Source organism: Haemorhous mexicanus, chromosome 5 (assembly GCF_027477595.1).
Source record: "Haemorhous mexicanus isolate bHaeMex1 chromosome 5, bHaeMex1.pri, whole genome shotgun sequence".
NCBI lineage: Eukaryota > Metazoa > Chordata > Aves > Passeriformes > Fringillidae > Haemorhous > Haemorhous mexicanus.
Window position 1 is genome coordinate 61,916,769 of NC_082345.1, and position 12,845 is coordinate 61,929,613.

General features: G+C 42.1%; 1 protein-coding gene across 2 annotated transcripts; it reads right to left on the reverse strand.

The window, feature by feature from the left end:
- Window positions 1-4,360: 4,360 nt before the first annotated feature.
- On the reverse strand, window positions 4,361-12,195 carry CBLL1 (Cbl proto-oncogene like 1). 2 transcript variants are annotated; one of them, XM_059847341.1, is made up of 6 exons: window positions 12,131-12,195; window positions 9,386-9,553; window positions 8,941-9,038; window positions 8,609-8,692; window positions 7,721-7,794; window positions 4,361-7,190 (listed from the first exon to the last, which is right to left on the reverse strand). In XM_059847341.1, exons 1-6 carry the CDS (start codon window positions 12,141-12,143, stop codon window positions 6,149-6,151), a joined length of 1,479 nt encoding a protein of 492 aa, XP_059703324.1. In that variant the 5' UTR covers window positions 12,144-12,195; the 3' UTR covers window positions 4,361-6,148. The 2 variants fall into 2 exon arrangements, with proteins under 2 accessions (XP_059703324.1, XP_059703322.1); XM_059847339.1 differs by having other exon boundaries at window positions 8,941-9,041.
- Window positions 12,196-12,845: the final 650 nt, after the last annotated feature.

Genomic DNA, 12,845 nt, shown 5'->3' on the forward strand with positions numbered 1-12,845 from the left:
TCCTTTCCAGCTGGAACAAGAGGAGCAAAGAACTAAACTGCTTTTAGGATGAGACAATAACATCTTCCTGAAAATCATGATACCACATCATACCAGTGTAATCTCAACTGTCAGACTCAAGCTGCTCTTTTCAGTCCTGTGCTCACAAGCACCTACACAGACCCAGGCAAACATCCCTATCAAAAGCAATATATGAAGGGCAGTATCTGGTGGAATACCACATACTGCACTTCAAAACCATATGGGATTTTTTGACAGGCTTCAGGTTAATAAAAAAAGATTACTTTCTAAATTGTGCATCTCTGAACAATTAATTTCTATACTAATGACTTTTCTGACAGAGCACAGTGTCACAGAGGATAAATCCCCCTTCCAAACCTATTCACCTTTTCTTAAATGGACATGGTACATGGACAGCCTTGGCCAGAGAGCTTTGCACTCCCATGTCACACATCCCTACCAGCTACTTGCCATGTTCTCAAATCACCCGACTCCTTATTTTTCAATGTTGATACCAGCAGCAAATGTACTTCTGATGCTTTATGAGATATTTTCTCCAGGTACTGGTTGTTTCTGCAAATCTGTAATTCCAATAGTAGCATTTTTCTGGGTTGTTTACTCTCATGCAGATTATAACATCTTGTGGGATGCTGTGCTGATGCAGATTTATTGCTTTATTTTTGAGACAGGGACTTTCAGAAACCCAACTATTTAGGTTTCTAAACATCCTGCACTGGGTGCTGTTGCTACTCAGTTAGAACACCACCATATACTGAGTTTTAGTATTTTACTCAGGAATTAAGCAAAAAGGCAAAATCCATACCTGCTTTTTGGAGAGCTGACAGGTATTATGTTAATTCCTCATCACATATCCTGAGCCTATCTCTCTTCAGCACAGTACAGAGACTTTGTAACTAACTAACAATTTTACAGCCAGAAGAGGGCTGGAAAATGGAGAAGCCACAGAGCCAGTGATGCTCAAGCCTACTCTCAAACCTGATTATCACTTTGTGCTACACCGTGAAACACAGAAACAAAAATTAGAAGTGTTTATTCAAGGTCAGGCCCAATGGAGAGTGGATTACAACATCCAAACCTGATTTTTTTCAATTTCAAACTGAGTTCCTATTAAGGAAGAAGTATCCTTAAGTACTTCTTTACTGAAATGCTCTCACAGTTCCCTATTCCTCATTCCTGTGCTGAATGTGGAGAATTTGTTTTCTCAGTCTGTATGCATTGCTCCCTTCTGCTTCCTAAGAAGATGCCTGAAAGTTTACTTGGCCCAAAAATGGCAAAGAACAAGTTGAGCAACAATCATCAGCACTTATGTGATTTTATTTAGTGGAAGAAATAATTCACCATAAATTATCTTGGAGGTGTGTTCAAGCATTGGCTTTCACAAATCAAACTGAAGAAAACCCTTGACGACTGACACATACTTACTTCTATTTAGTTACTCATTTGGGGTTTTTTCCCTAAGCAGTTCTGCTGAAGTTCTTTTGTGACACATTACTACACAAAAATGGAAACATTCCTGCCTGCCCGCAGACATTAGCACTCTTCCCATTGCCAGAAGTGTATTACAAAGAGTCCTACTGGCACTCAAGAATCACTTCAATTGTATTATCAAAATTGCTCACTCAAGTTTCATAATGACTGAGCTAATTTACCAGCTTTGTGCTGCTATTTCACCCTCACACTTCTGGATGTATGCTGCATTTTTTAATACTTTAATCTCTTGCACTCATGAACTGAGTCTACACTGAAAATAAATTTTAAAAAAGAAGAAAAATCACCAACAAATTAATGTCTCATACTCAAGAGAATCAAGAGACCCCATTTAGAGTAGGGAAAGTTTCTAAAGTTGTTGTCTCATGACTAAGTCAAGACTAAAAGGGGATTTAAACATCATTACTTTCACTCACATTGCCCAAAAAATTAAGCCAGTTCAGCTTGCAAACTGGTCAGTGTGAATCACTAGTGTGAGTATAATACACCTGAACACAGTACAAAAGCTCACAATTGTGAAGGGACAATTACTGTATCAAGAAGATTTATGATTCACTAAGAATTGTTTTTAACACCATAAATACAAAGGGAAATACAACTTGTATAATACTGATATTTACTTTAGAAATGTAATCAGGATGAAAAGGAATCCAAACCTTGCACACTTCTCTGCTGTACTGTGTCATACATACAAAAAGTTCAAACTTATTTCCCATACATTCAATATTCCATTGGAGCTCCAATCCAATGATTAGTGCTCCTCCAGTTTCCCAGGTTTGACAGGACCTTCTGCTGTGAACCTGGGCCTGCTTTTGTCAGCAGCCCAGCAACGCACACAGAGAGAAACAACTCAAAATCAGACACAAGTTTTATGGAGCAGAAAACAGTTTAAGAGAGGGGTGTGTTCAGACTTGATCCATAGGGAAGGCATATCCACAAATGTGATTTTGAGAACACCTACCTTCCACTAAGGGGAAGACAGTTTTCTCCCTTGCTAAGTGTGCAAATTCAAAAGTGGAGTTAGGTAATAGTGGAGTTACTTCCACTTCAGTTTGTAACAAACAGTTTTTGACAGTCTTTGAGAGCAGGAAGTGAAAAGAAGTGGAAAATTCATCCAGTAAGGTTTTATAATTCTCTTGGATCAGATTTTTTAAAAATAGTTCAGTTTTAATTCTTCTTTTTAGAAGAAAAATATGACTTATCACATGTAGGTAACCAGTCTTTAAGTTAACAGTATTAAAAAAAACCCACCACAAACAGAAAGTATAGTTCACACAATGGTCCCCTAGTTATAAAGTATGCATGGCTGCAGGCAACTCTGGAAGCAAAGTTAGAGATAGAATCAAGGATAGAGTGTAAGGAGACAAGCATCTGAAGCACAGATGTTTTCAGGCCATCTGCTGGTGTCCTTTCATTCTTTCCATGGTGAACACAAACCATCTCAAGCTCTTTTTTGTTGCTTATGTGACATTGTTAGAGGAACCTGCAATGGCTGACAAATTTAAATGTCAGAGTTCTCTTTAAAACCTGAGATCTGCTTGGCAATGCTTCGGGAAGGAGATCACTGCCACAGACAAGGATATTTATTCAAAATAAACATAATTAATTAAATTCAAATGTTTGTCTTTACAGTAAGAAGGAATCCAAAGAATCACATCTCACCATTTTTAACTCTGTCAATTGCACAGTTAAATACAACACATGAATTTTGTAACCTCCCGGTAAAATAACCAGTTATTTATAAAAAAAACAACCCAACCAACAAATCAAGGGAAAAAACACCCTAAAACATAAACAAAACCCATAAACAAATTGAAAAGACAGTTAACACAGGATTTCAAGCAGAGGAAGCATTTTTAAACTTTGTAAATATGGAAACATCAACAGTGCCCTTAGTTACATAGGTAATAGATTTATATTTATAATCTAATCCAGACTTAATAATTTAAAAAAATATATTTAAATTTTCCTCTTACAAGACGATATAGAAATTTGACTCAAATCCAAGATCTGCCTATACAGGATGACTTTTCAGCTAAGTTCTCTATCACAGACTTTTGGTCCATGGTCATTAACCAGCTCAAGGGATCCCACTGATTTTTTGGGCAATACATCATTATCCCTATGACATATGTCACCTTTGTTTCAAATACAGAGAAAAAAATTCTCACACACTGTCTACAGTGACAATGGTAGAGATACATTCATCTTCTGTGCTTCTTGATGGAGCAAAACCTGCTGTTTTCTCTCCATCACTTCATCTGCCTCAGCATTTTCAGGAAAGCACTTTAACAGTAACTCCAAGAATAGCTTTGGACACAGAACTATTTTGAACTCTTCATCTGGGTCAAGAGATGGGTGAACATGTAACAGAAGCTTGCAACCTGACTTACTTTAAAAACCCAGCACGATGGAGAGAGTGGCCTCATCTCCTCACCACCTGTGACTGTGGGTAGCAGCTCATTGCAGAATGTCTGATTTTCCCAAACCCAGAGCAGGGGTGAAGTGGAGCACAGCCCTCCCTGGGGAAGCCACGTGTGCCCCAGCACAGCCAGAGGGCAGCTGGAGCCCTCTGAGTCCCTGCAGCACAGCTGTGCTGGGCTCAGCTTGGCTTGGCACAGACCAAGGACAAGAATCAGACATGCAGCTTTCCTCACAGATGAAGTCACGTGCTGTAACACAAATGTCCCAGTCAACTTCACAGTGACAGAAGGGGTCCTCAAAAGTTCCTCATGTGTTTGTCAGTTACTGAAAGAAAAGAATGCTGGCAGAGCCATTTTTGCCTTCACATGCATAGAAACAGTAAATTTTCAACCAGCCCATTTCATAGCACACTATCACAATCAGCCTCTTTTTCTTCACCACTGTATTTTATTTAAAATTACTTAGTTTTCAGAGCAACCAAACCAAATAACTCTCTCTTAGAAAGAAGTATGTTACAGCTAAGCAGATTTGCAAGCAGTTGACACTTACTGGCCATTTGCATACCCCAGAATTTATTTGAATCCTGTCTCTAAAGAAGTATTTACTCGAAAGGCAGTCTAAAAAATTTGGCTGTGGTCACAAGGAAATCAATGGCAGTCAAGAACAGAATAAATCTAAAGAGCCCTTGCTCTACCAATTAAAAATATGAAGTTTAGACATAAAAATTCAAAATTTGGAATGTTGCACTGTCACAGCTCTTTCATAAATTTAACACTTATGATTCTGGAAAATAATTTTTACAAAATAAAAAGTTACACTGAGGCTTTAAGATGGCTCAGATTATTTGAGAACAGTAGGAAACTACAAACTTTAAAAAAATCCCAAAGGACTTAATCTAAAAGCACCACTGCCAAAAACGTGGCATTTGGAAAAACAATGGTTCAGTGCAAATACTGATATGAAATGGAAAGATAAACACTCCAATCAACAGACAGTACTGTCTTGTTAGTGACTGCTTCTGCTACCAGCTGCACTAAAAAAGAACCTTCTCATTTTATATTATGTTTCTCTTTAAATGTATTCTCATAAAACAAAAATTTTGGACAAAATCAGACCTAAAAGCCTGCTTATATTACTAGTTTTTGAGAAAAGCAAAACACCTAATGACTGACTGCTCAACTAAACCTGTATCACAAAATCAAAGCAGATAAATAATGTGTACCTTCTTATTTCTTCACATGGGATTTCAGACCACTTTTCTCACATTATCCAAATGGGAAGTTCTCCTACTGTACACATTATATAAAGCAAGAGAGGCAAACGTGACTTCCCTGCCTAAAAGAAGCTGCTTTTCATGGACATGGCAAGCCAGTTCACAGCCACTTCCACACAAACACAGCCATAGGTAAACACAGTAGTTTGAATTCAACTCCACTGAGTAGCTTACATGTAAACAGAACCTTCTGAATCAAAAATAGCTTTAAAACAAACTCCAAAAACTCAAACAAAAAAATCCCACAATACATGGTTTCATGTCATGCCCAAAGCTCTATCTTTGATAGATTCATTTTGATGCATAAAGGAAAAAATGGAAAAGCTGGAATGTGGTAAATGCAGAATTCTGCATGTCTGATTTCTAGGGCCAAGAATTCATTACAGCCTGAAATCCTCATGAGTAACGGTAAATGGCAGTAGGAGAAATATTAAAGTTCCTTTAATATTTCACTAGACTGCTGTTTGGAAGGTATATGTGTTGCAATGGTGTCCCAGAACTATGTGTATGTTAACTTCATATAAAAACTCACCACATTTACAACCATATTTCAATTTAATTATTGTACACAGGTTAACAAAAACACCGGGTTTAACAAAAACAATATTCAGAATGGTACAACACGTGTTCATCTTCTCCAGGAAATAATATTACAAGTGATCATCTTAGGACAATTTAGCCACACTAGCAACAGGAGTTCTGTTAAAATGCAACTGTGGTCTACTAAGCCACTTATTTTAGCACTACAGAGTATTTGAAGTTAAGAGTCCTACGGCCAAGGCTTAAAAATCACTTAAGATTCAAACCTCAAAATGTCTTACAGTCAAAATGACAGTATTCTTAAAAAACCACAACAAAATAACCCCAAAACAATTAATTAAAAGGCTTCTGTATTTAGTTTTATCCTCTTCATGGCATTCTCTATTCATATAGTTGCTTGTATCATTGGTAATAGGGTCTGTATCTGGCTTGATCAGGGTGATGTGGTCCAGGAAGGGGGGCCTGAGCAGGAGGCCCTTGCATCCTCGGAGGTGGAGGCGGCCCCCTTGGAGCTGGCCATATCCCTGGACTCATTCCCCCAGGTTGTGTGAAAGGGGGACTAAGAGTTCCTTGATCTTCACTGAACTGTGGCAAAGAGTTGGGATTATAGTGATGGGGAGGGGGAGCATTTACATTTACAGGTGGGCCTCCATGCTGAGGAGGGGGAGGTCCCGGAGGAGGATGGTTCATGTAGGGTGGCATCTGGGCAATGATGTGTCCGGGCGGCGGGGTTATGGGCGGAGGGGCAGAGGTCATGGGCGGCGGCGGAGCCTGGCTGTACACCATGTGGGGGGTGCCTGCCGCCTGCGGAGGGTGCTGCAGAGGGTGGCTGATGGGCGGAGGCGGCGGCGGGGGCGGCGCATAGTGCTGCTGGGGAGGCATAATGTGATGAGGGTGTGACACCACTGGCTGACCCTGGTACTCAGGATGATGGTGAGCAGGTGCGGGCGCTGGTGGAGGCGGTTCTCGAGCGCCTGAATTGGAATCATCCTGGATGGGGACAGTTATTAAGTTGCTGTGTTTCCTCGTTGAGATGCGGAAGGTGTCCTGACTGACGGGGCGGGGGGGCGGCGGAGCCATGGACATCTCTGCGGGAGGAGCACGGATGTCTTCGTGGGGCTGGTTATAGTGCTCGTGTGGCACGTGCTGCAAAGGAGGCGGAGGCATCATGATGTGCTGCTTGGGCGGAATGTGGCTCATGTGATGCTTCTCGGGGGGCATTATGAAACGCTCGGGAATTTCAGCCGGCGGTGGGGCGATAGGAGGATGTACGGGTTCAATGGGAGGACGAGTAACGGGCTTGCCAGCTCTCATGTGACGGTGGTTGATGTGAGCTTGTAAGTCCCTCTGTGACAGGTAAGTTCTCTTGCATCCTTGAACAATGCTACACATGAAGAGAGATCCTCGAACACACTGCTCAATTCTCTGCACTGGTTCATTACAGCTAAATTAAAAGAGAATATTGATTTATTGTCATCACAGAGAGCTCGACGTGCAATCTTCCTTGTTAATGTAATTAGCCAAATTAAAACTGACAACTTTGCCCTACTGTAGCAATGAAAGAAACTTGTCAATGATTCTGAATTTCACCTAGTTTATAAATATCAAAATGTAACTATTACAGAACATAAAAATGTCATGACGTAGAATTTTTAAGTAGCATCTCCCAAATTCTTCTGTGCATTAAAACATAACACAAGTAATTTTCACTAAGTAAAACAAACTGTCATTAATTCCTTTTCAAATTACAGCAATAACAACTTTGTTGTTTTTGGGTTACCTACCCAAAACCAACAAAGCAAACACTGATCTCTTACAATCCCAAAATATTGAATAGGAACTAGAAAATTTTGAGTACTCTACTGCCTCTGCTAAATGTACATAAAAAAGAGTCATGTTAATAGAGTATCTGAAATGAGATATTTAAGTTACTTTCTTACATTTCCTTTAATAACAAATCTTGAGATAACTTACCCTGGACACATCTTGTCTCCCTTTTTCTCATGTAGTATAGCACAGTCATAGCAGAAAACATGCTTGCAAGGTATCTAGAAATAAAGCATTTCTGTTAAGATACCATATATAAATATCTATGTCATTCTGCAGAATACAGTTCCTCCCTCCAGTACAGAGTTTATAATAATTAAAGTAACTAAGTTACCTATGAGGTGAACACGCATAGCACTGGTTAACAATTTACAGCATCTTTGCACAGAAACCTTCTAGAACAGTTTATGCTGAGTTTGGGGAATTTTGGGGTAGTGTCGTTTGGGGTTAAGTGATGGTAAAAAACACTGGCAGAAGTCTGAGTCTTTCACTATTACCATCACTGAACTTTCACAGAAGCTGCATATGCAATCTGATTACACTTGTCTTGCTGGCAAGGAAGGAAAGTTTTAAAAGCATTAACTGTGATTAAGTCAGATGCTGAAGCCTGTTATATCACACTTAGAAATCTAAATTAATCTCAGGAACTCTTAAGGGTACATAAAAGTGAACAGTGTTTTCTAACTTCACTGCAAGTCTTCAACTGAGATAAAAAAGCTTCTTTTCAAACGTAAGCGGTGTAAGGTCAAAACCCCAGAACCTGAAGGTTTTTTCCTTTGTGATGGTGTTCTGTTTTTTGTTTAACATGTTCAGGCTTCCTTTATTGAATCAGGGGGGTAAAGCAGAATCAGTCAGACAGATGGAACAAAAACACTTGAGCAGTGAAGGCCTCCAGCTCCATCCTGGAATATTCTGCTGTTTATTCAGATGCCTGTTGAAATCAGTAATCTCTAGAAGCCTCATAGAGACACAGTAAAACCTCATTTTATCTAAAGGGAAACCATGGCTGCATCTTCCACCGGTAATTTCACTCACCATGCGTCCATACATTTTGATGGGCAATCCACACTTATCACAGAAATGGACTGGTGTATCATCCTTTTCCCCCAGCAAGTTTATCTGGTAGGACAGAGAAGGGGGTGAGAAAACAAACCCCAACATCACTAAAGCGTCTCATTTCAATTATCATCAACATGCCCATTATTTCTGAACTAGATGAAAAGGAAGCAAGAACAGCACAAACAGGAGAAAGCAGAGGATGAATTTTTAGTCAGACAAAAATAACTGAAAACCTTTCAATTAACAAAGTATCTACCAGGACTATCTACAACTTGGTATGAAACACAGGCAAAGATTCGTGACTTTACCTTATAATCCCAAAAAATGGGTCCCGGAAATCTCCTTTGATTGCCAAACATTTCACCTCCTTTACATTCGTATCGCTCCTCCTTGTTATAATCAAATTCTTCTGTGGAAAGGAGAAAGAGAAGAAAGACACAAGCCAACCACAACAGTTTCGTAATTGACACCAGCTGCTATTAAGAGCATGGGTCATTTTTACTGAAATCATCAAAAAATGCCACAGCACTTGCAATCTGCTGAGCCCATTCTACAGAAAGGTAGAGCCAAAGTAGTAAGAGAGCCTGTTTGGAAATGGGCACTACTTGATGCCCTACACTGCAGCAGTACTTGGAGACTTGAAACTTGTTTTGTGTTTGGACTGAATCCTGGACTCTTAAGTCTCTGAGTGAGTCTGGAACAATGCTGTAGAATAATACACTTCCCTACTACAGGGAATTTACATGAATTTACCTTCATCACCAGCTTGTGTCTTCGCAGGCATCCTGTTCATATTTCTTGGAGTTCGAGGTGCAGGTTTGGTTTTATTGGTCTGTTTTGAAATAAGCTTTATAGGGATTCTTCTACGGACATCAAGACCACCCAATGATCCTGAACTATTTGTTCCTTGCAAATCATTGTCTGTGAAAGAAAATTTTAAAAAGTATAGATTTTTTTCATTTGTCTAATAGTCTCTAAAGAGGCTAAATATTAACAGAAATGTTTTAAGAAAAAATAATTTTTAAAGCTTACTTAAGACTCCTACAACATATCAAAATTTAATCACTACAAATAGGTATCTTCACAGACAATTTATTCCAGAAGTCATGTCAAAAAACTGTATTGTGATCAGCAACGAATTTAGGAAATCTAGTTTAAAAATAAAGCTATTAAAATAACCCAGCTAGTCACACATTTTTCCACAACAGAAACATTAACCTTATAGCTCTTCTCACAGTGTGAAGAGCACTGGAGAGTCAAATCTTTGTATAACCTTGATTACACAGAATTTCTTACGTGAAAAGAAAATTTTTACAATTTATGTATATTGTTTATTGCATTAGGAAGGAAACTATTCATATATTCATATTAACTGTTCATATATTAACTCAACATCTGGACATATCACTTAGAAGTTTATTATAGTATCACAAAAATACTGTTACTTAGGAATACATAGTTGTATCCTTCCTAAACTGAAAATTACTGTTCCTGGCTATATACAAAATTCTCCTTAACCAGATTTACATCTAAGTACCAGGGTGAGCAAAGCAAGAAATAGCCTGACACATGCATCAGCAGGTATGGACTCCAAGAGATAGACCAGGTAATGCAAAAGCAACACCAATGAGGAGACATAACTCCCTCAACCTCCAGCAAGTTTATCTGAAACCACCACACAGCATCTCATTCATACAAAAATGAAGTTACATCCTTCACAAATCTTCCCATCTCACTGGGATTTTAACTGAAAATGCCACAGGTGTTTCAAAGCAGGGCATGCTCTGTCTGGAAGGGGTGAGCCCAGAGCAGGTACAGCCCTGCAGTTCCACAGGGTAGGGAACTCCAGGCTTTGGGACTGCAGATGTCCCAAAGGACTGAAGTGCAGGATGCTGAAATTAGGGTTCATTAGTGTAATTCTGCACAATGCCTCACCAACTGCTGCCTCTCAAAGCCTGTAACCACCACACACAATGCAACAAGTAGAAGCAAAACCAAGAAAAAACGGGATTGCTCTCAGTTTTTCAGCAGCTACCAGCAAAGCTAGGAAATGTGTCAGTTTCAAACTGGGACTGTGACCTGACAGTCCTGTACCTCCAAATCAAAAGCCCTCAGTTTCCTCAGATAGATCAAACTCCTCTTAGAACTATGGTTGACAGTTTCACTCTAAAAGGCAATAAACAAAAAGGCAAAAGCAATAAAGCTTGTTTTTACTTCTGGTCATTTGTTATTTCTTTCAGCTGTCCAGATGAACCTGCAAACACTCAAGTATGTCATCAGGCTTCCCCAGGGAGTGCTCGACCAAGGCATCAGAGGTAAAGCTGCTTGTTTTCCACATGTTGGGAAATTCTGTTTTCTACCAGAATACACAAAACCACAGCACCATAAACCACAAGGAGCCTCTGCAACGACTCAATCCATTTGCAAACGGGATAGCTAAAAAGAATTTTAAAAATCAAAAACCTATTTATTAGTTAATCCACTGAACTGCCAATAGGTTCTGTCACTTTTCCTCCTTATATCCTTTCAAGGCAGGAATAGTTACATGAGTTAGCTGCTTAACTAACCCAAACTAGCAAGTTTATTAGTCACTCATGCTTCACGGAAGGATAATAAATTCTACTCTGCAGGAGCATAATTTGCAGGATTATGTCCAGAAAAAACTATGACAAACATACCAAACTTGTTGAGACTACTTAAACAAGCTCTAAGTAGAAGTAATGCAACCTACTGAAATGTCACCTTCATCAACTTAAGTTTTATTTTTGCATTTCAAGCTTTATTAAAATTCACAAATACAGCCCAAATACTTTATACAGATAGAGTCATAATGCAGTCTTTTGTAGGGGAAAGGAAAAAAACCTCCAAAACCACTCTAGCGCAAAGCCCACGTCCATTCATTTATTCACTGCACTACGCCAGCGCATTAACTAGCAAAGGATCCCAGCTACGCCAGCGCGCTCACCGGCAAACGACACGTAAACCACGAAACCGAATTTAAGCACAGGAGAGGAAGTTTCCTCTCGGGCCACAAACAAACACGGAATCAGGAAACACATTATGGGCACAGATGCCGGGAAACGCCGCGGGCAAACGAGCGTCTCTCCCCCACCTCCGGGACGTCACGGGCTGCATCCGGTGCTGCCGGGCCCGGCCACCCCGGCCCGGCCGGCGCAACCCGCGGCCGCCGCTCCGCCCGGGACCGGGCGTCCCACCGGCAGCGGCCCCTCGGCCCGGCCGAGCGCCCTCGGGGCGGGGGCAGCGCCGGGCGCCGCCGAGCCACAGGTAGCACCGGGGCCGCCGCGCCTGCCCGGGCAGGGAGCAGGCCCCGCGGCGCACCCGAGCCCCGCCGGCGCTCCCGGGGGCCGGGCCGGGCCCGCCGCCGCCGCCCCTGCGCCGCCCCGCGCCCGCTGGCCCCGCTTGGCCGCTCCCCGTCCCGCGGCGGGCGCGGGCCCCGCGGGCCGGGCACGGACGGGCCCCCGGCCTCCCCCTGCTCACCATTGTGGTCCATGATGCGGCGCGGGGCGCTGTGGGAGCGGAAGGGCGCGGCCGGAAGCGGCGGCGGCGCGGGCGGGGCGCGGGCGGCGGGGCCGCGCTGGCCGAGGCCGGGCTGAGCGCTCCGGGCCGGGCCGGGCGCGGCGGAGCCGGAACGCGGCGGCCCTGGAGTGCAGCGCCGCGACTCGTTGGGATTGGGAGGGGTCCTCCCTGGGTTTGGGGGGAAGGATGGAGTGAAAACATGAGCGGGGTCTCTCAGTTCAGGAGCCGCGGAGGCCCCGGCCCGCCGTTGTGCGGTGCGGGCCTCAAACACTGGGAAGGTGTGACGCCGCATCGCGCTCTCGGCTGCTGCTGGTCAGCCTTACGTTGTAGCCTGGAAACGGCATATTGCTGACACCCTGCAAGTGATGGAACGGTGAATCTCCAGAGCACTCAGAAGCTTCACAGCAATAGAGTTCACTAGTTCAGGAGAGGACTTCGTGTTAAATTTAGCATTTTGTAATTCCTGTGTAATTCAGTGCGATGCTGAAGAATAGCAGTGAAGAAAGGAAAGAAAAATAAAACGAAGTCATGATTTTAACTAGAAAATGGCCTTGAGCAGTCCTTCCACAGCCCTCAAGTACGGGTAACTCTACTCCATACGCTTCACATTGGTGATTGTCTCACTAAAAGCCTCCCGGGTTGGGATCTTGTGCCCCCACAATGTCTGTCATTATCT

Bases quoted from the DNA above. Each gene is read 5' to 3' on its own strand.
- CBLL1 (XM_059847339.1), bottom strand. The intron at 9,042-9,385 runs GTAAATTCATGT...TCCTTTCCACAG, and splicing joins GACACAAGCTGGTGATGAAG to AAGAATTTGATTATAACAAG. The intron at 8,693-8,940 runs GTAAAGTCACGA...CTGTCCTACCAG, and splicing joins CCATTTTTTGGGATTATAAG to ATAAACTTGCTGGGGGAAAA.